Here is a 21,608-nt window from a genome sequence, read left to right as displayed (position 1 = left end):
TTTATTTTATATGAATATAATTTTCAAATCATAATTTTTAAAATATATATGTTTTTTAAATTACATAATTTATTAACTTTTTTAATGTAAATAAGCACTTTCGGATCCCAAAATTTGGAATACATCTTTCACGGATTCTGCATTTCCAGAGTCACTTCTTATCCTCGAAGTTTTATACGAATTGCATAAACCATAAGTGTTTTTCATACTAAAAACAAAAATGGTTTTTGAACCCTACATTTCAAAATTTCATATTACACAATTTTATCTTTAACGTACACATGGGTGCAAAAAGCAATTATCGCCATGCAAACGGAATTAGAAGGCCCATTTCAACTAGAATCATAGTTTCGTTTGTGCTTGATCTTTGTTGTCTCTATTCGATCGAAGACTTCTCTCACTCGCTGAATTCTACTTCTCGTTGATCCCAAAACATTGCATCCACTTCGTTGACGCGAATGCGACCAAGGTAAACCGAATTTTCCCGTCAAGAATTTTTACTATTAATGTTACAAGAATTCTTTCGGTTTAATTGTGGAGAATGGGGATGATATGATTCATTAATTGGAATTGGAAATGGGTGATATTTTGAGTTGTTGATTTTGTTTGGGGAATGTTAGATGCCGAGAATGGAGGACATTCTGAACCTTCCTGTGCAAGATCCTCTTTGTACAGAGTTTTCTGCTGCTCACATAAATTGGGTTAGATTGGAAGGTGGTCGCCAAGGTGGTGATGATATTGCTCTCATACCTTTTGCCAGAGTTGATGATTTTGTCAAAGGGGAATCTTCCAATCCCGAATGCCCTGCGAGTTTTCGCATAGAATCAAGAAGGAAGCGACCTGAAGGAAGCATTGCCAAACCAAGGGTTGATGGTTACCTTGAATACACTCTGTAAGATTAGTTTTCTTTCAATTCAAACTTACAGTTACGAAAATATACTTAACTATTTTCTAGTTTAATTTCAATGTATGGTTGGTGTAGAGGTAAAATTGGGTTTAATTTTTCAACAGATATGGATTTTAAGATAGATATTATAGAGATCAACAAACTTATCATAGAGGCCACATGAGATTGAATGACAATATGGGTCTGTTCGGAGAAAGTTCTCTATAAACACTTATTGGTTTGTTTATTAAGCTAAAATCCGTAAGGCAATTTGTAGAAGCTATCTCATATAGTTTCTCTTTTTTTAACTTGTGCATTAGCTAATTTTTGCTTATGGAAAAACTTATTTTATTTTTGCTCTTGGAAGTTCTTATAAAAATACTCTCTCTATATAAACTATTTATTCATTTCTCCTTCAAATTGTGGATCTTTTTGTTTTTATGGTTTTGTGATTCAAGCCTCAGTTGACTTAAAATATGAACAGATTTGGCTAATAGGCAATGTGAAACTATGCATTGATATTTAGATACTGGTGTTCTTATGGTCCCGAAGACTACAGAGACACTGACTCAGGCGTAGGGGATGGTATGAGCTCCAAGCCTGCTTCAGGGAAGGGGAGCAGGCCCGGGCGGCGTCACATGATGAGAGGGTGCCTTTGCCATTTCACTATTAAAAGACTGTACACCAGACCTCTCCTTGCACTTATCATATATAACCAAAAAAGGCACGTAGATAAATCAGGGTCACCATGTCATGGATTGCTTGACAGGGATGCGGTGGGGACGAGAGCTATGTATGCTCCACGAATTTCAGATGAGTTACGCCAGAAAGTGATGTCTTTGCTTTATGTTGGAATATCTTTGGATAAGATAGTACAGCACCATTCAGAGGAGATGCAGAAGCTAGGTGGGCCCCAAAACCGTGATGATTTTCTCACTCGAAATGATGTGCGTAATATGGAAAGGACTATTCGTAATTCTTCACATGAGCTACACGAAAATGATGAACGCAGTGTAAAGATATGGGTTCAGAGGCATCAGAAGCATGTTTTCTATTTTCAAGATAAGTCAGTTTCAGAACCATTTGTGTTGGGTATACAGACAGATTGGCAGCTGGAACAAATGCTCCGTTATGGAAATAATAGTTTAATTTCGCTTCATTCAGGTTTTGGCTTGAAAAAGCTCAAGGTATTGCACAATGCTCTTGTGTTTACCTTTTCGACCGAGAACTTACATTTTATTACTTAGTTATGCATGAAGTCAGGACTGGGTAAAGGCTATGATTTTTAGTTTGTTTAGATGGGAAAAGGGCATGTTTAGAAGAAACGTATATAGTACATCCTGAATCTGCCTTGGCCATTAGTAGTTAGTAGTTAGTAATCAATTTCATCAATATAATCATGAATAATACACATGCACACACACCCAGGCCTTCTTTTGTTACGAGGAAAAATTAGTTACGTCAGCAGAATATTGCAGGACTTTAGAATGTCTCATACGTTTTTTCTTTATTGTCATTGACAGTATCCTCTATGTTCTTTACTTGTTTTCAATTCATCCCAAAATGCAATTCCGGTTGCCTGGATCATCACCTCTTCTTTTGTTGGTAAATCTATTCATAAGTGGATTGTATCGCTATCTGAAAGATTACGATCAAAGGATCCCAGATGGAGGCCGAATGCTATTTTGTTGGATGATCCATCTTTGCAATTTTCTATCATAAGGTAAAGAGACTAGTGTGGTTCTTTAGTTTCGTTAAACTTTTTTGTATTTGTAAGAGACCCACCTGAATAGCAAATGGAGTGTGATCTTGCTCGTTGCAGAGAGGCTTTCCAGTGTCGCATCCTGTTATGTGCCTGGCATGTTCGCCGTGCTTTGGTTAAAAAACTCCTCAAAAAATGCTGCAACTTTGAGGTGCAACGCGAGATGTTTATGCATTTGGAATGGATTCTGTACTGTACAAAATGTGGGCCAAATGCTATGGATTCTCTTGAAGAGTTTATGCAAATTTTTGTTGACCAGTGTGCCTTTATGGACTATTTCAAGAACCATTGGCAATCTAGAATAGGTATTGGTCAATTGATGATTAATTTTGTATTCATTGAAGAAATATCTGCTTTTTGCTGCTGTAGCCACACATCATAATTAGTTTTGATCTGAAACACTCTGATTCAGATTTTATATCCAAATTCATTTCATTCTCAGTCTCACCTCCAGATTGCTGCCTTAAGTTTTGTTGGGCAATAGTTGCGTTAGTGTTTCCACAACTGACTGATTATTTTCATTATAATTAGTGGAGTATCCAGTCGTTTGAGTATTTTTAGAATTAATACTGGTTCTTGAATATCGTTGCTCTGTGCTTTCTCATGCAGATATGTGGATTGATGCCATAAAATCATTCCCGGTGACAAACCCTGAGCCCCATGCTGCAATAGAATCCTATCATCTAACATTAAAATCTATGCTTCTGAAGGAGGATTATGGTAATTTCTGGCTAAGAGTTGACTGGTTAATCCATGCTTTAACTACTGAATTTCACTCGTCATACTGGTTGACTCAGTACAGTTTAGAGACAGGATATTTTGAGAATCTAAGGGACAATTCTTTCTCCTCTAATGCTTGGAATCATGCTCTTCGTATTCCTGATGTTGATGTGATGCTGGATGAGCAAAATCTCCATCTTGCCAAAGTTTTATCCCAGACTGACAGAAGTTTGGTATATACAGTTTGGAATCCTGGTTCAGAATTTTCACTTTGTGATTGTTCCTGGTCTAGGTTGGGAAACCTCTGTAAACATGTCATCAAAGTGGCAAATTTCTGTAGACATCGGCAGGTTGCAAAACCATCATTGTCTGCTCATGTTTATAAACAGACTTTGCTCACCCTTCTCCAAAATCCTCCTGATGATCCTTTAGTTCTGGACCATACTGTACTACATGTGGCCCGTTTGCAACAAGACATTAAGGCCTTGAAAGACTTGTCCAACAGTGGATTGCTCCAGCCTATATCTGTTGATTTAAGTTCTCAAATGGCTGAAAATCCTCTGCTTTTTCAACGCATCCAGTGACTGGCCCGTTTTGAAAATAGATTGACTATGTTGGGGTTGAAGCTCATTTTCATGCTTATCCACTTGAGGCTATGTCATGGCTTGTTATCCTTAGGCAATGAATTTGCAAGGATAAAAAAATGATGTAATATTGCTTGTAAGGAGGTGCCCATTCCAGAACTGTTCAGTTTACGAAACCAGAAGAATTTTTGCAAAAAGATTCTTGACCTTCCAAATACAGCGTAGAGTGGAGTTCGTGCCATGGTTGTTGGAAGTTTGAGGAAGCTTCTCCAATGCATATTTAAGGCTGTTATCTGGCAGGCTCAATATTTGTCAGATGTTTTTCCCTATTTTGGGGAGGATGACCTCCAGAGTGCCAAAAGAAATGAAAAGGAACGAACAAAACAGTCAGGGTCTTGTTGAGGTTGTTAACATGCATTCAGACGTCAATGCAGATCAAACCATCATGCCGTCAGTGTAAGCAATCAAATCTAATATAACAAAACTATATTAATGTTTTGTTTTATATTCACTATACATTGTTTGTGTGTGTACAATAATGACAAGAAGGTTTGAATTTAGACCCTCATTCATACTACCTAAACCCCTACTGCCAGACTGAGCATAATGGGTTATGATCTCTATAATCCTATATCACTTGGTAAATATTCCTTTCTGGTGTTCCTTTTAACTAACCGGAATGTTCTTGGTCTTCTGACTGCTGTAATTGGCAATTTGATCCATTGTTTTTGTATCAGCGTGCCCTGAAGGTAGCTACAGACAAGAATTCAAGTTCATGCTACAGAATAGAGAAAGAAGTTATTCATGCTTGATGATGGGGCTTTGTAGATATTCCGTGACTAGATGCATTTCTTTCTGAGCTTTAAGTTGCTTTGAAATCTACTACTGTGCTACAATCGCCACCAATTCTGTGGTGGTTGCCTGGCACCTACATGTATGGAGCCATTCAACTTGTCCACTAGTGGAATAGACATTTTCATTAAATTTCATTTTTTATTCTCACCATACAATGTTTATGGATTTGATATGTCTCAATTGATTCCGATGATTTTCAGGGCGTGATTGTTGAAGTAGATTTTCACGTGGTTCCCAGGCTCCCCGCGACTTCGGTTATGGTCTCTTGGTGGAGGATACACAGGTGACAAATCATTAAACGTCACATAACAAAAGGTGGAAAGAAATGTATAGAAAAAGACATATCCATCCTACTTAAGTTCAACAATAGCATCATTGAAAGAGAAATTGCTATATCAAAAACGAAACTAGAATTCTATGGTTGAGGCATCAACCATTTGTACAGTTTCATCATATCTGTTGAAATTTCTAGTCACTGTTTTTCTCTCTATCCAAGGGGAAACGCTCATTTGGGAGCGTTTTGACTTGTTTAAGCCTTTTCTTAGAATTTATCTAAAAAGTGTAAAAAAAAGGTCGATTATTTCGGTATCTTAAATTTGTATCCTAAATGAATCAATAAAAAAAACAATAATCTGTTCGTTATTAAACTAACATGGAGAATAATCAAGTGTGAATGGAATGAACAAAGAAGTATTTCTATGGATTATTTATTAGTAAGGGTAAAAGTTAATATCCTAACAATAAAATATTATCATTTTCATTTGACCTGTGAATATCTCTAATGCATCTCGTACCTACATGTATAGACAATAAGTATGATTGAATGTACTACCAAAACTATAAAGTTTATTAAATTTCCGTAAGTTACACAATCTTGATACAGAAAAAACTAAAGTTAGACGAAATCGTAATAACTATTACGCAAAACCAAAACTAAGACATATTTCTTGTGTCGCTATAACGTGTGGTAAACAATTTCCATTAACAAACCCTGGTTTGATTTCACGCATCTGCATAAAACTGTGTGTATAAGTTAGTCCAGACTTTTAGAGTTAAAATAATGTTTCTCGTACATTTCGTAAACCTTATCAACAATCAAAAACCCTAATCTGTGTTTACGAAAGTCCTTTTCAGCTTTCACCGATTTTTCAGATAAATATCACAATGATTGACACTCGCAAAAGCTATCTTTGTCACGAAACGCATTATTGAGAATATAATAAACCAAACCTTTCCACTTGGCACCGAGACATAGGTACACACTTCCTCTTTCGGCATCGTCAATCTTGACTTCAGAGGTTAACATATGAAAGCAACAACGTTTATTTGAAGCACTCGAACCAATCAGGTTTTGCTTCGACTCAATTAAAGTAATAGTTTACTTACGGATTAGGTAATTATGCAATAACCTAAACGCATATTTTTCATTGCCACGTACCTCTCTTACGTGCACATGATAAAATTCCGTGCATCTTCTCTTGTTGAGGGTTGTTTCTTAGGAGATTGACATTAGAATATAATGAATGTTCAGAAAGCAAAAGATAATATTCTTTGCTGAGATTTATGTAAACACACTAAGCCGATCTTTAAAAAAATTCTTATTTGGAAATTCCGAGATAGTGAACAGAAAGGATGAAAAGTTTATGGAGTTCGTGTTTAATTTAATGGTATATTAAATATGAAGTAGAAGAAAACATTAATAAAAATATTTTGAGTTGAAGAAAAACATTCTTTTTCTATTTTTACAAGAAAGAAAAGTGTTACTTTAACTACATTTGAAGGAATCAAGTTTTATTTTATTTTATTAGATTTTGTAGGATTGCTCAGCATGAATTTTAGTTTAGTTGTTAAAGATAAAAGAGATGTTGATTTGTATAAGAGTATGTGATGTTGAAGTTTGTAAGAACTTTCGGTAAATGATATAAAGAATAATTAAGTGTTGAGTGAAATTTTTATTTGATATTGATATATATTTATAGACTTTTATATCACTAATAATAAGGCTAAATAACAAAAAGTATATTTAATTATTAAATAAGTACTTGAATTTTGATTTTTAATTCAATTCCATACTGTTTGAGTCAGGAGTATTAAACAATTGTATTCAACTCCGTTTTATATTAAATACAATCATTCTATATATTAATTCAAGTATCTTGAAAGTGAGTACATTTATAAGTCTTCTGAAAACTTGATATCCAAGTAATTATTTAATTAAACAGGTAAATAATGAATTCTTCATTTAAAAAATAATAAAAATGAACGAGTTTAATGTGTCCACTTATTATTACACCTAAAGAAAACAAAACTCTATTAATAAGATCTAATTTTATCATACTAATATGTATATGAGCAATATTTCAAGTGAACTAAAAAGTCTCTCCTTATTTAATAGATGTCAAAAGTTATTTATATACACTTTATCTCTTTACTAATAAATGATTTAATATCAACATAGATTTTAAATTATATTATTTATAAATATTATTAGTATACATAAATTTGGGAGAAAATAATTGAAGATAAAACCAGTCCAGTTTAACTATCTCAAGTACGAAAAAATTACTATTTATAAAATTTCATAATTTATTTAACGAGAATAAATGATGTGTTGGATATGACTAATTTGAAAAGTTAAAAAATATATGAAGAAGATCTATCAAAATAAAAGGTTACGCGAAATATCTTTAATAAAAAAAAAGAGAAAGTTAAATAGATAAAGTTTAATATAAAATTTTGAATTTTTTCCTGAAGACATTTAAATTACTAATTTATTATACAAGTATAGATTAAAATTATGTGTAAATTGTAATTTTTTTTAAATATTTACATTTATTGCGATTAATTTTGAATTCATTTCTAATTTCATAATTAATTATCATAATATTTCACCCATTAATCTATTGTATATACAATAACCAAAGAAGCATTATGATTTCAGTTTTCAATCATATGTTATTATTGAAAGTATATAAGTATTATATACCATACCTTTCGTACAGTTTACTTTTTTACTTCTTCTTCTTTTTATCGAGGGTCGATAAAAACTTATATTATATAAAATAATCTTGGCCTAGAGAACAGCGAAGGTAAAACATTAAAAAATGTAATTAAATCGGTGTCATGTCAACGATCATCTTCATGTGCAATTTTAAAGGCTATTTAAGGATATCGTTGGAAACCATGGGCGAGGATACTCGCAAACCGACCATGTCAGATATTCGCGGTGCGGTTGTCGTGTTGTGTCATCGATAGCGGTGTCACTTGTAATCACACATAACAAGGTGTTCAACACACGTGCCCTCTCTAAATATCTACGTGCCTTCTTTCAAATTTATACGTGTCCTCTCCCCCTTCGCTTCAAAGATATTTCACATATGTTAATTAAAATTAGTTATCATGAAATCTTCAAAAGAATTTATATCTTAATTAACATAATCCAAAAGTAATATAATTTATAATTTCTTTCTAATTACTTCTAATTACTAAACAACTTATATTCAATCCAAAACAAAAGATATGTGATCATTTAAATTATGAGTATATTCATATGTCTCTTAAATTTCCATATTAAGGAGATCATTTGGATAGATTCATAAGGTTTAAGTGTCTTTCAACTTGTTTCTATAACAATGTTAAAATGGGATAAAAGTCATGACACACATTTTACATAAACAGATAAATAATCTATAGAGAGTTTTTAACAATTCAAAATTTTATAATTTTGAAATTAAAATTTAATTATTTCCATTAGAAAAATAGTGTTGAATATAGATTAAGTTAAGCATGGGAAAACCAATCTTATCTTATATGAAGAGTTGAGATGTAAAATGCAGAATGCAAAAGGGTATTCTTGGAAATTTGAGAAGAGTCTGGAAGAACTTACGTATCCCAGACCTATAAATTGAGATGTGATTTTCAATTACTTTCTCCCTGTGTGTTCCTCCTCCACATCCTTTTGTGCTGGGTCAGGGGAGAGATACCAATCGCAACTTTCGATTTGGGACACCACGACACCACCGTCGTATCTATATCTTGAATTGGATCGCCTACCATTCTCTCTGGTTCTAAAGTTCGTAGTACTGTCGCAAAATTTTCACCATTTCTTCTTCTTTCTTTGCTACCTTTGTCTGCTATTGTGCTTATTTTATTATTCTCTTTAAATTTGTGTGTGCCTTGTTTCTAGAAATGCAGCATCATTTCAAGTATCGGCAAAGCTTGGTTGAATTGATGCTGTCAATTGACAAAATGTGTGGGATTGCGTTTCTTTGTGGTGTTTGATGATTTTATGGACGGTTAGTTTTGGACTTGAATTGTGTGTTATTAAATGATTTGAGAAGCATTGATTGCGTTTATGTTATGTTGTTGTTGTGTTTATAGTTCTTCAGGTTGTAAGGCGATGTGTATGTGCACAAATGAAAATTCAGTGTCTGATAGCGTTTTCTGCTTTTGCTATTTCCTCCATTGTTCTCGTTAGTGTATTCTGCATTCAAACGCAGAATCACAAACAGCTATTTACAGTGGTGTATTGAGTGTTATACCTTTAGGAGGTAGATTCTGCTGCTCCGACTACTGTAATCGTATTTTCTGTTTGTGGAGTCGCATTACGGTGACAATTGGACTACCTAGTATTATGTAAGCGTTTTCGTACTAATCTTATGGAGATGCTCTATTGTGGAGAATCTCTATAACTCTTCTTTGCCAGTCGAATAATATAGAGGATCTGTGACTGCAAATGTTTTGAGGTAGAAGGGTGATGCTGGTGATGTCGGTAGCGTGCATTTTGAGTTGAAATATTTTGCAGGGTATTGTAATTTCAGAGGATGCCCTTTATCAAACATTATCCCTTTATTTAAGAAGGGTAGAGTTTCCCAAAAAGCACATCTTTGTTACCGTATCCTTACCTTTTGTCTGCAATTCCTTTTTTTTTAGTTTGTCTTTAATACCTTTTATTAGCGGCGAAAAAAGATATATGATAGTAATTTGGTCTGGTTGAAGCATTTATGGACTTTCCTTTTGCATAATTCATTACGATTATGCATCTGCTTCTTTGCCTATATGAACAGTGAAAGGGTTGGCTTGATGCTTCGGCTGTTCAAAAAACACTTTCTGGTGAGTTCCACTTATTTTCTCTTCGATTCAGAAATTAAACCACTAAAAATTATGATTTCTAATAAATTCTAACCAAGTCTTGGGAAGAGAGTGTCAGAGACTATTAGCATTATATGACTATACCGATCTTGTTCTTTTTTCTTCCGTCCCGCCTTTTATCTACGGCCTAGTGAAGTTTCTATAAGAGACAAACCTATTTGGAATATGGACAAGGAAATCATGATTTTGAATCTTTAATATGAATTTGTCCTTGGAGTAGTGTGAACCTTCCTTTTGCAAAGGGGTCACGACATTGAACGAATACGTTGTCAAATAAACTAACTGAAATAAGAAGGAGAAAAAAAAAATTAACCAAAAGGGATCTATCAAGGTGCAGATTGAATGAAATTTTAATAAAAGGTTAAACTTTTGGTCCTTTAGTTTCATTGAATTTTCAAATAGGCGGCAAAAAGTCCTGCATAGACTTTAAACAAACATCAATGGGGTCTAAATGGCGTTAGCCAATATAGCCTATATGAAAACATATATGTGAGTGTTTGAAGGGGTTTATTTGGTCTTGTGACTTTGGAAGTTTTTTCAGCTGAAAAGGTTTTATGAGCAAATTTTTCAAAATAAGTTTTTTGGCCTAAATTTGCGGTTATGTTTTGTATAACTAAGCTGCCATTTAATAAACATGTTAGAAACTTGATTAAATTGTTCTTCCAAATGTATCCTGATAGTTAGTAAAATATACCATGGTAAATTTCAGTTTTTGGAGGACTCACGCAGAAAAGTTTAGCAAGTTAGGGACCAATTGAAAAAATAACCTTTTAAGTATTTGCTTTTGGTAAGTTTCAGTTCTTGGAGGAGTCGTGCAGAACCGCCAAGTAAGGAAGGCTCGGTCCTCCATGGAGAATAAAATTAAGACATATTACTCCATCTTCATATTTGGAAGGCATTTTTGGTCGAGTGATTTATTGCTCTAAACATAGTTGGGTTGTCTATTGCTTGGCTCCAGTATACTGGGACTTGATTCAAGAAGTTCTTCGACTTGATTCCAGAAGTTCTTCAAGAAATCAAGTGATCATTGTGTTGGTTGCAATCTATTGGTTTATGTAGAATTATTGTGTATGCTCTTGTTTTGGTGTGTTCCCTCTTGGAGTATTACTGATTGAAGCTGGCCAACCTGAATTCAATTTTGTTGTTGCTGCTTTCAATTGATCTTCAGCAGTGTAGAAGAGAGCAACAGTGCATTCAGTGTTTACCTGGTTTGATGGGGGCGACAACATATGACTTGTAGAAGTTTTGGGCTTATTTCTAAATACTTTCTTGCATGCAGATCATCAAGCTTACTTCTGCTTCTTGATAGCTTTTAATCTTATCTGAAGATAGCTAGCATCATGGGAGTGGTGGCAGTATTGCACACTGAGTCTCTGCAGCTTGACTGCAAGGACACGAAGCATGTGACTGAGAAAGACGTGTATAATCATCTACCATCAAACGAAGAGCGCATACTTGGAGAAGAATCAAGTCAATCAACAGATCACCAAAAGATCAATAATTTGCGTGAGAGAGGATATATGGAATATGGGTAAATTCTATGTTCCCACACTATTTCTATCTACATTTTTGCGTTCCCTTTTCTTTTCGTAAAAGACACTGGTTTCTTCTGCAGATGTCAACATTACCGGAGAAGATGCCGTATTAGGGCCCCCTGTTGCAATGAGATTTTTAGCTGCCGCCATTGTCACAATGAAGCAAAAGTGAGTTAATTTCCCATCCTAGTATTATCCTAGTATTTCGCTATGGTTGTTTTCATTCAAATACTTTATCTACGCTTGTTGTCCTTTTGACATAAATTATAGTTTCCATCCTATTTCAGAATTAGGAAACCTTTCTCTCTTTTTCTTTTGTTTTCTTGTAATTAAGGCAATATGCATAGAACCACACGAATACTGATTTCAATTTTTCTAGCCCATTTATTTTGGGGCCATTTTGTGGCCCTGCCTACGAGAAAAGGTTCTGTAAACTTGAACAGCAAATGTCAGTAAATTCAACTTACTTTTTTAATGTGTGATCCTTTCGTATAAACTATTTGCAAGGTGACTCCAGTTCTGTATCAAAACATAACCTTTATGTTTAGCATTCCTTTTAATTTTTGGTGCTGTGTTATTTTCTAGAATAATATCGACATTGATCAGAAGCACAGACACGATATTCCCCGGCATCAAGTTAAACAGGTATCCTTATTTATTTTAACATAACTTATTTGGATATCCGCTATTCCGTGCTCCATTTCCCTTTGTTGTTTCACTCTTGAAGCATTGCTAATTAGTAACTCGACAAATGCAGGTCATATGTTCACTTTGTGAGACCGAACAAGAGGTGAGTTTAGATTTTCTTGTTATCTTTCAGTGTAATCTTCCACAATGTAATGTTAATGGTAATGCAAGATTTAACACTTGATTAGCCGATTAAATAAGTTTTATCAAATAATAGAGTAATGATGACCTATGAAGCACCTCCTGTTGTGACAGGCACCTGGACATAACTAATATCTAAAATATAAGATATAGTGACACCATGGTATATAATCCTTCCAGTCCTTGGTATAAGTCACTTCTATCATAATCACATTGACCAATAAAAATAATTAATTCAGTTATCAACGTACCAAATTTACCTTCACTATTAAAAGAATACACATATTCATTCATAATATTTAATAAGAACAAATAAGGAAAAGAAATTTAATGTTTGTAGAAATTATGAAATCATCTGTACAATAGGAACACCGATTTCTGCTAAAGTATCCTTCATATTAAGGACTATGGGTAGTATATAATTAACACGACAAAAATCATAACATAACATATTTATTAATAGTTAAAATAACTAGTTTAGTCGTACAAATATTAAGCTATTCTTTTAATTTCTTCTTATTTAATTTTAGTGATAGCAGTATCTAGAGAGTATTTAACCAAGAATAGGTGTTTGTTTATTTCTTTATTCCTCTTCTGTATAAGAGGTTTCCGGGGGCCAGGGTATTAGTAAGATGTGTTGGTACTTCCTGGGAGATAATCTCTGCAGGATCTGCATGTGAGTACGCAAGAGCGCTCACATGCCTAGAAAGAAACAGAACGACACATTCTTGAGAGGAATTTTATAGCTTTTTACTTTATGAAATATCTTTTAGATGGTGTAGGCAAAGTGTAAACAGTTACTAGTTTTGTTACAATCTTCTAGATATGACCGGGTAATGTGCCCTTAAAGTTGAAACTACTGAATTATTCATGCATTGTTTGTCAAACCGTCCATAAGATCACTATGAATATTGATATTGCATTATTAAGAATATGCCATGAAAGTATTTTTTCCTTGTGTCGATATATGTTACTTCCAGGTTCAGCAAAACTGTATTAACTGTGGTGTTTGTATGGGCAAGTACTTCTGTGGGACGTGTAAGCTCTTTGATGATGATGTGAGTGCTTAGTCCATGAACTTTTTTTTAATTTGTTTTATGTATAGCTGTCTATTTATTCTATCTGCGAAATAGCCAGATTCTATTCTCTCTACTGAGGTAAGTGGTTTAGTGATGGATTTGAACTGATTATAAGAACTGTTAAGCATCCAGATTTCCATTATGTTGCATGTTCTTCGGTAATGCTGACAGTCTTTTCACATATATGTTAGACAGAATGTGTTACATTATTAAACTGTGTTGTTCATTTTATCTGCTGCAGGTATCTAAGAAGCAATATCATTGCAGTGGCTGTGGAATTTGCAGGTATGAAGTGAGTTAAGGGTCTATTTGGACGAATTCTACCTGTATTTTTAGGAGAGAAAAATATGAACTAAAACGAAAGTTAGTTTTTGCATAAATTTCTTATTTCTTATAGAAGTTTTTGTGAGAATGAAGTTAGAATTATCTAAAATATTGAAACCCCCCACCCCACCCACCCAGCTATATCTTAAGGGTTAAAACTGCATCTTGTGCGTGTTCTTTACATATCGATTGACTCATCAGTGTACTTTGCACTGTGAGATTGATTTTATTTAGTATCAAGACTCAGACTGATTGATTTGGATATGTTTTGATACAGAACTGGAGGATGTGAAAATGTCTTCCACTGCTACAGATGTGGTAAGTAATATGTTCGTTTCCCATGTTGTTTTAATTAACACTAAATGTCAACACTATGGTGTCAAAATGATTTACATACTGATAATGCTTTCATGATTCTATGCACAGGTTGTTGCTATCCAACTCAGATGAAAAACAGTCACCCTTGTGTGGAAGGAGCAATGCATCACGATTGCCCCATTTGTTTCGAGGTAACATTTTAAAAATCTTTTATTTCAGTATTCCGTGACTATTCCCAATTTGTTGAGTTGCTGAAATTGACAAAAGTACAACAAATTTGGTGATTACAGTATTTGTTTGAATCTGTGAATGATGTCCTTGTTTTGCCCTGCGGACATACAATACATAAGAGCTGCCTGAACGAAATGAGGGAACATTTCCAGTGAGTATCACAGCCTTTTCTCCTCTCTTGTGCACTTCTATGTGCTTGAAGTCCTATTGCAGTATATGAGCTGATTTTTTGTTTGATTCTGCATCAGGTATGCATGCCCTCTCTGCTCGAAGTCAGTTTGTGACATGTCAATGATTTGGGAGAAGTTTGACATGGAGATTGCTGCTACACCAATGCCTGAAGCATATCGGAACAAAATGGTCAGTATCTTTATTTTTATTTTTGCTTTCGTGTAATAAGAACAAATTATACGAAAATATATATAGTCCTTGATTTATTGATGCTGAATGATAGAGGGCAGTGGCAGACTTACCTATACACCTGGGTGTGCAGGTGTCTTTGTTGTTTTTAAAATTATTACTAAGTATTTGAAAAAAAAAATTATTTACTCTCCTAGTTTTATATATTTGAATTTATTGGCAACGGTATAGTTGAGAGTGTACAAATACACCTCACCGTTTGACTTGTCCTCGTTAACATTTGACTTGTCCTCAGTTAACTTAGGATCTTAGATCCGGGTCTTAATTTTAATCTGATCAGTAGAGGGTAAAGGTTGTATAATGAATCAGTAGTTAAACTTTTAGAAATTTGTTGTGAATTGAATACTACAGATAAGTTACCTGACCTTTTGATTTGTGAAGAACTAAAGGTGATATTCTCTCTACAGATTTGGATCCTTTGCAATGATTGTACTAAAACTTCTCACGTCCAATACCATCTTGTTGCCCATAAGTGCTTAAACTGCAAATCCTACAACACACGACAAATAAGAGGCTGAGGAAATGTCCTTACATGTGGGACTTTTTATTTCAACTACGGGCAACCCAAACCACATGTAAGAAAAAAAATGGTTTATCATGTGGCTCAGCAGTTATCATGTTCAGGTTGGGGGCAAACTAGTTTTTAGTTTTAGTGTTCCAGTCTTCTTCACTGTGTAACTTGTTTGTTTGGGATGATGCCAACTGTCAAATTAGCTGTTACTTTATATATATGTTCCTATAGGTACTTATGAACATGGTACCAATCTTAAGAGTTGAGCTATGTTCAATTTTATCCTAATTTTCTCAACATCTGTGGTAGTTTATTTGAGTTCTTTGTAGTAAAGAAATGTGTTTTGTGTTCCTTGTATTTGTATTTCAATGATATTGTTTTTTTAAAGAATTTAAGTAGTTTATAATTTTATAGATTCTAATTTAGATTTAGTTAGAGAACATAATAAATTTTTTTATTATTATAATGTCGGAGAAATATCTTGTTATTTTTAAGCTGCAGCTACGTGTAAAAGATTTAAAAAAAGATAAATAAATAGCTTCAAATGTCATAAGAATGTTTTAGCAACTTCCCTTCCACTCTTAAGAAACAGTTTCAAGAAAATTATTATATGGGCAGTAAAAACTACACACACAAAATGAGGGCAGTTTCTTGCACCTTAACAATTTTTTTTCTACACCCATTATTCTGGATTTTACTTTTTGGAATGCACTAAATTAATTTCGAAAATAATTTTCTGGAAGACACTCACCACTCTTAGATGGGTTGCAACAATAAATTTGGTAAGCTGCAGAATGAAATTGCCAAAAATGAGATATTGTTACGTAATTCAAAATGTATTTTTTAATGTGAATACTAAGAAAGAGGGAAGAAAGAAAGGAAACGAAGAAAATGGTGGAAGAGGAAGAAGATGGAGGAAGAAGAAAAAGACATATTGGTCATTTCACAACTCTACGGAATGCATGTTGAAATGTACCGGAGGTGCAAGAAGAAGTTTTATTAACATGGTCAGTATTTACTTTCTTCTTTTCTCATTATCTGTAGTCACTGTGGTGGGTTTGTTAATAGTAATTTTGCATAAAAGTTATTTTGATTCATAATAGTTATAGAGATTTTCAGGCTTTGTTTAGATTAAAAGAAGGTTGGACGTCAGAAAAAACAACTATAAAAAGTGAGTTATTTAAATAGAATGAAAGTGGGTGGATTTTTTTTAATAAATTTTATTAATGTAAAAAAATTTACTTGCATACTTACATGTTTAGAAAATAACTTATAAAATATTTTTTTGAATAATTTAATATAAAGGTCATTTGAATAGAGAGAAAGTGGCTGAATTTTTTTTAATTGATATGATTGAGGAAATAAAAAAAAATTATATGTTTAAATTAAAATTATACTGAATTTTAAATTAAAAAAATTACTATAACTTTTAAATACATCAAAATATATTTTAAAATAATAGTATAATAAAATAAATTATTTTACATAATAATAAAATTTAAATTAATTAATTTTATTTATTCACAAAATATCATTATTAGTAATATTAATGCATATATTTTGATTTCAGATAATAGAGATAACATTAATCATCGCAATACTAATACTTAAGATATTATCTGCTTTGAATTATATATATATATATATATATATATATATATATATATATATATATATATATATATATATATATATATATATATATATATAATTTGTAATATTAATATTGACTTTTTTAAATGATGTATCAAAACAAGTCCTTAATCAAGGACCAAGAAAACGAGGTTAGTCTTTGGATTCCTGGTGAGTGTTTTTCAGTTAAAAAATGTCATTTGCTTTAATTCATTCTTAAGCTACCAAAAAACTTTACTATATTCATGAAACAAGTTCGTATTTTCCCCTCATATCATATTTGGTAAAAAAATGTCCAAGTTTTATGCGGCGGATTGTAATCTGGATAAGAGAATAATCTTTTGCATGATATTGGTGGTGCTGTTAATAAAGGTTTCTATGCAGATTCTTCAACTTTTACATTATACAATTTTTTATTCTATGTTTCTAGTCCAGTGATTCTAGTTCCTCAATTTTATCACGTGTGAAAATTTAGTTCCTTTATTATTATCCTCACATCTAAATACTAATGAAATTTATTTATATGAATACTATAAATTTTATGCAGAAGAGAGGGGTATTGTGGACTTTCAACACCCCTAAAGAATTGGGGGATAAAATCATGGGGTGGCAGAAAGAAGAAGCCGCATTTCCAATGCCACTTTAACACTTTATACTCCTTCAAATCTCGTTTCTCATTTGTTTACTTTGGGTACTATTATTTTCACTACTTTTGACAAACTTATTTTTTATAAAAGATCTCCAAAAGCTAAAGTTTATTTTTTAACACGTACTAAACTTTTTTCTTTTCTTTCAAAGTCATTCTAAATATTTTTTTCATATTTTTTCATTTCACCACAATGTTAAAAAATATTTTTCCTACTTCTACAGAATAATTTTACACACATTTTACTTCTATTATTTACTCTTTTTTTAAATGACCAAAATATCATTGTCAAGTACAAGTTGTGTCGAAAAAATATTTCCTTTTGCCTGGATGCTTCAGTTTTAAAAATATTTGATGTGTAATATTAATTCTAAAAGAAGGTTAGTTTAGAAGATATGCCCATACTCTCACCCTTTTGCTTGAGACCTATAAATGCATTATTATTTTGGTTTTTGACCAGTAAAATGTAATTTTGAACGTGAGATACATCCACTTCTGACATTTGAGGAAAATGAGAATAATGGAAAGAAATTACACATTATGTAAAATGTATTTCTCTAAACTCTGGCAACTTTTTTACCAAAATAGGAGTCACATGAACCATCTAAATGAAGCATAACCAAATACACTCAGGTTCAGCTTTCCGATTTTCAGTTCAAAAGCTCAGGAAAAGGTAAAATGTTGTGTAAACTAGGACAATAGCATATATCATTGAAGTTTATAAAAAAAACTTTTTTTTTTGGGTTGTATACATTGACACAATATAGAGATAATGCAAGAAAAGTTCAAAAGGGTATAAAGCCAGAAAAATAGACCTCAACCCTTTGATTTTCTGCAGGCTATCAATGGTTTGATAACATATAATATCTCTATTTATATGGAAAACAAAACTAACTTATTGAGAGCCACAATTCACCAAAGACCATGCCAAAGCTGAAACACCAATTCCAGCTTAGACACAATGATGTACAAAACGATCATCCATGGCTGCTAACAGATGCACATAAAACAGCTCCTTCTGAACAGATGATCAGGTGCGTGTGTCATTCTCATGAAGCAAATGGTGCATGTGGCAGATAATTCTTCTATGAACCTGTGACAATGCTTGTTTCAAAAAGTAGCTCACCGAGTTTTGGCTTTGCAGAGTTTTCACAAGGAGGGTCGGTGTTGGATTTCTCCAGTTCCTCATCAATCATCATCTCCATGGCACGACAAGTTAAACTGCAGAATGCCTTTTCACCCCTGCAACATATCAAACCATGCCAACCTCAAAATCAGATTAAGGAGCATCAGCATAATTTGGAATGTCTACTGGTTTTTCTATGTTTTTCTATTCTGCTTTCAAAATACACTAATTTTTAAAGTGCCAGTATCAGTACCAAAAAAACTCAGTAGGGTATAACACACACTGATAGCATACTATAAGCTTTTTAAAATTACATCACAATGTGAACATGGTGTGAGTCACAATATAAAGGATGTTGTAAAACAACTAACTCACCCATAAATATAAATGTCCTTTCCCTCTTCTAGTTTCTTGTTGCAATGGTGGCAGAAACTCAAGAAGTCGCTTGAGGGGTATGGGTTTGGACTCCCTGACCAGTTAGCAACAGTGTTCACTAACTTCTCCTTCTCTTCATTCTTAGAATGGATTTTGAATGCATTGGAATGAGTCTCCAGAATGCAATCCCCAAAAATGTGAGTTGTTTTGGGATTAGGGCCGTAGGAAATCACACATGTGTAGTCCTCAGAGAGTTCAATCTCAGTAGCAGACAGAGACTTGATAAATTCATTGGAGGAGCTAACAGAAAGAGGGTTTGTGTTCAACTTTGTAGGTGGGAAGGTATTTGAGTTCTGGCTTCCCCCAATAAAATGAGGGGGAGAGCTCCATTGAATGTTCACATCTTTCACAGCAAAATTATCAGTGTCTGAATCAGAGAAGGAAGTGTTCAAGCCAGAAAGGCCTTTCAGTGGACTGCAAGAGTCCAATGAACAAGACCTGGTTCTGGTTCTGGTTCTCCCAAACAGTTCATGCTCAAGGTCACTTTCTCCAATTTCAAAAAGAACAGTGGACTCAGATTCACCCTTGTGGGTAACAGAGTCATTTTTAGGGGCCTTGCAAAAATCTTTGGGCAAAGACTTGGATCCCTCAAGAAAATCCCTATGGTTTTGGCAATTTGGGGCTTTGATCATCACTTGGGGACTGAGACTAACCCTCTTGCTCTCTGGTGACTGCAGAATTTTCCCAGAAAACCTAGAACAGTCTTCCAAAGACTCCACAATGCCTAGACCTACTTTGCAACAATCCCAACTCCTTGGGTGCCCTTCATGAGGTGAAGATCTTGGCCTCCTAACAGGGTTTCCTAGATTTGAAAGAACTCTAGCATCAAGTGGAGAAGTGGGGCTCCTAACTGAATCAGAATCCAACAACCCTTTCGGACCTAGACCCACAAACAGACAAGGAACATTGAAAATTGGGTGTCCCTTGATGTTGTTGCGCCCCAAACCATGATGAGTCTGCGAATAGTGCTCTGAATTGGCTTCACACTGTGTCAGATTACTCATGTGGTGTTGTTCCTTCTGCACGGACCTGTTCCTCTTCCTCAGCATTATCTCAAAACACCTGCACACGACACCAATACGACCAATTTCAAATCGCAGACAATGCTACAGAAGTAACCAAACCGCACCCCAGAAAATAAAAATCACAACTTTGAAACCATGTCACTAATTGCAAGATTCCCTCAAAACTCAGAAGAGAAACAAACAAAAAAATGGAAGTAAAGAAGCCAAACACAATCTTTAGCCATTTTTCGTGACAATTTCACCCCATGAACTCCAATCACGAAAAAGTGAATTAAAAACCCCGAAAGAACAAAACTTTTTTTATGTGATTGAAAGATCAGTGAGCTTCCCAACTACAAACAAAACCCCAACAGCCAAAGGGTACAATACAATACAATCAGTGAGCGACATGGGGCAAGAAAACCAGAGAATGAAAAAGAAGAACAAAAACAAGAACAAGGCAAAGGAAAAGAAAACCACTAATTTACCCACCCGGTTCTCTCTCTCTGCTATGGAAACTTGACAGAGATGAGGGTGTGTGAAGAAGAGTGTTGAGTCCCGAATGCAGTAAAAAAAGATAGCAGATGTGTGAAACTTGTGCAGTACGAATCCTCTCTCTTCTTGCATGCCTCAAAATCAGCGAAGCAGTGAGCTTCTGAAATACTCCTCTCTCTCTCTCTCCCCCTCTCACAGACACACACTCTCTCTCTCTAAATAAATGTACTATACAATAATACTGTATCTATCTGCCCACAGAATTGTTTTCCGTTTGTACTTTCCCCATTTTTGCTCAATGCTTCATTGCGAAGCGGTGCTTCTTTTTTTGCTAAATTAGCAATGAAATTGAACTCAGCAAACTAATTCATGGAAGCGGTGAAGGGTTATGGTCTTAATTAAATTAACTACCGATTAAATTAATGTTTAAGACAACTGTTTGCACTTTCTGTGGACAACAACAGATTTTTTCCTTTGCCCAATTTACTCTTCAGTGTCTCTGAATCACCCATAAATTTCTATGCAGAAATATGCACACGCATAATTGATGCCTTCCATTTACATATCTTGAAAATTTAATGTTGATGCTGCTGCAGTATTCACAATGAATTTTATTTCCATAATATCTGTTGTAGTACATAAATCAAAATTACATTGTGTGGCCCTTCTGTTTTTTTCAGTTTTACTTTGATTATTTACATTCTACAGTTAGTTTAACGTTAATTTGGGATTCTGTGTTTAATAAAAATGTTGAATTACTTAATTAATATCATAATTGATGTTTTTGTTTTTAATCATATTAAGAAATGGAATGAAAGGGAAAAGCTAGCCGAAACAGAATGACAATTGTTGCTGGTTCGAAAACACTTTAACTGAAACCAACAAAAACGAGAAACACTTTAACTGTGTGATTTCTCTAAACTTAGTAGTTATCAGTGTTTTATAAGCAAAATGTAAATATTAATGGAAGTTTTTCTAAACAATTTTTAATTTTGTATTGGCAGTAAGTAGGAGGAAACATGATCCAATGTATGGGGATAAACTTGTTCTTACTTTTGTTTTGTTT

General features: G+C 33.7%; 3 protein-coding genes and 1 long non-coding RNA gene across 14 annotated transcripts; 3 read left to right on the top strand and 1 right to left on the bottom strand.

Annotated features, from left to right (window-relative positions):
* Window positions 1–308: 308 nt before the first annotated feature.
* On the top strand, window positions 309–5,340 carry LOC114163749 (uncharacterized). Of its 5 annotated transcripts, none has more exons than XM_028048045.2 (9): window positions 309–469; window positions 621–892; window positions 1,413–2,073; window positions 2,410–2,609; window positions 2,709–2,953; window positions 3,258–4,408; window positions 4,514–4,592; window positions 4,690–4,886; window positions 5,008–5,340. In XM_028048045.2, the coding sequence occupies exons 2-6, from the start codon at window positions 621–623 to the stop codon at window positions 3,950–3,952; spliced, it is 2,073 nt and encodes a 690-aa protein (XP_027903846.1). In that variant the 5' UTR covers window positions 309–469; the 3' UTR covers window positions 3,953–4,408; window positions 4,514–4,592; window positions 4,690–4,886; window positions 5,008–5,340. The 5 variants fall into 5 exon arrangements, with proteins under 5 accessions (XP_027903846.1, XP_027903845.1, XP_027903847.1 ...); XM_028048044.2 differs by having other exon boundaries at window positions 4,502–4,592; XM_028048046.2 differs by lacking the exon at window positions 4,514–4,592.
* A 3,381-nt stretch (window positions 5,341–8,721) lies between these two features.
* LOC114196012 (CHY-type/CTCHY-type/RING-type Zinc finger protein) lies at window positions 8,722–15,594 on the top strand. 5 transcript variants are annotated; one of them, XM_028086494.2, is made up of 13 exons: window positions 8,735–9,102; window positions 9,874–9,919; window positions 10,757–11,489; window positions 11,574–11,661; window positions 12,079–12,138; window positions 12,251–12,283; window positions 13,302–13,379; window positions 13,642–13,685; window positions 14,002–14,042; window positions 14,151–14,233; window positions 14,333–14,424; window positions 14,522–14,633; window positions 15,101–15,594. In XM_028086494.2, exons 3-13 carry the CDS (start codon window positions 11,299–11,301, stop codon window positions 15,209–15,211), a joined length of 933 nt encoding a protein of 310 aa, XP_027942295.1. In that variant the 5' UTR covers window positions 8,735–9,102; window positions 9,874–9,919; window positions 10,757–11,298; the 3' UTR covers window positions 15,212–15,594. The 5 variants fall into 5 exon arrangements, with proteins under 5 accessions (XP_027942299.1, XP_027942300.1, XP_027942295.1 ...); XM_028086498.2 differs by lacking the exon at window positions 9,874–9,919 and having other exon boundaries at window positions 8,722–8,879; window positions 11,238–11,489; XM_028086499.2 differs by lacking the exon at window positions 9,874–9,919 and having other exon boundaries at window positions 8,728–8,879; window positions 11,287–11,489.
* Window positions 15,595–16,217: 623 nt separating this feature from the next.
* Window positions 16,218–20,821, top strand: LOC146883975 (uncharacterized). Of its 2 annotated transcripts, none has more exons than XR_014984599.1 (2): window positions 16,218–17,527; window positions 18,321–20,821. It is a non-coding gene; the product is annotated as an uncharacterized LOC146883975 (long non-coding RNA). The 2 variants fall into 2 exon arrangements; XR_014984600.1 differs by lacking the exon at window positions 16,218–17,527 and adding an exon at window positions 17,534–18,155.
* On the bottom strand, window positions 18,164–21,012 carry LOC114196011 (FCS-Like Zinc finger 10-like). Of its 2 annotated transcripts, XM_028086490.2 has the most exons (3): window positions 20,540–21,007; window positions 18,984–20,105; window positions 18,164–18,724 (listed from the first exon to the last, which is right to left on the bottom strand). In XM_028086490.2, the coding sequence occupies exons 2-3, from the start codon at window positions 20,090–20,092 to the stop codon at window positions 18,568–18,570; spliced, it is 1,266 nt and encodes a 421-aa protein (XP_027942291.1). In that variant the 5' UTR covers window positions 20,093–20,105; window positions 20,540–21,007; the 3' UTR covers window positions 18,164–18,567. The 2 variants fall into 2 exon arrangements, with proteins under 2 accessions (XP_027942291.1, XP_085522681.1); XM_085666555.1 differs by having other exon boundaries at window positions 18,984–21,012.
* Between the last annotated feature and the right edge of the window lie 596 nt (window positions 21,013–21,608).

This window comes from Vigna unguiculata, chromosome 9, assembly GCF_037176805.1.
Source record: "Vigna unguiculata cultivar grain cowpea cultivar isolate G323 ecotype 2 chromosome 9, ASM3717680v1, whole genome shotgun sequence".
NCBI lineage: Eukaryota > Viridiplantae > Streptophyta > Magnoliopsida > Fabales > Fabaceae > Vigna > Vigna unguiculata.
Note: the sequence above shows the minus strand (reverse complement) of the source record. Positions and strands in the feature narration are given on the sequence as shown.

What these genes read in the sequence shown, in the direction of transcription:
- LOC114163749 (XM_028048046.2), top strand. Translation starts at nt 621, where the DNA reads ATGCCGAGAATGGAGGACATTCTGAACCTTCCTGTGCAAGATCCTCTT. An exon ending in GGTTACCTTGAATACACTCT is followed by an intron (nt 893 to 1,412) that starts GTAAGATTAGTT and finishes ATTGATATTTAG; the next exon opens with ATACTGGTGTTCTTATGGTC. An exon ending in TTGCAATTTTCTATCATAAG is followed by an intron (nt 2,610 to 2,708) that starts GTAAAGAGACTA and finishes TGCTCGTTGCAG; the next exon opens with AGAGGCTTTCCAGTGTCGCA.
- LOC114196012 (XM_028086498.2), top strand. Translation starts at nt 11,299, where the DNA reads ATGGGAGTGGTGGCAGTATTGCACACTGAGTCTCTGCAGCTTGACTGC. An exon ending in CCCGGCATCAAGTTAAACAG is followed by an intron (nt 12,139 to 12,250) that starts GTATCCTTATTT and finishes CGACAAATGCAG; the next exon opens with GTCATATGTTCACTTTGTGA. An exon ending in CTTCCACTGCTACAGATGTG is followed by an intron (nt 14,043 to 14,150) that starts GTAAGTAATATG and finishes TTCTATGCACAG; the next exon opens with GTTGTTGCTATCCAACTCAG.
- LOC114196011 (XM_085666555.1), bottom strand. Translation starts at nt 20,092, where the DNA reads ATGCTGAGGAAGAGGAACAGGTCCGTGCAGAAGGAACAACACCACATG. An exon ending in AAGGACATTTATATTTATGG is followed by an intron (nt 18,725 to 18,983) that starts GTGAGTTAGTTG and finishes GATATGTTGCAG; the next exon opens with GGGTGAAAAGGCATTCTGCA.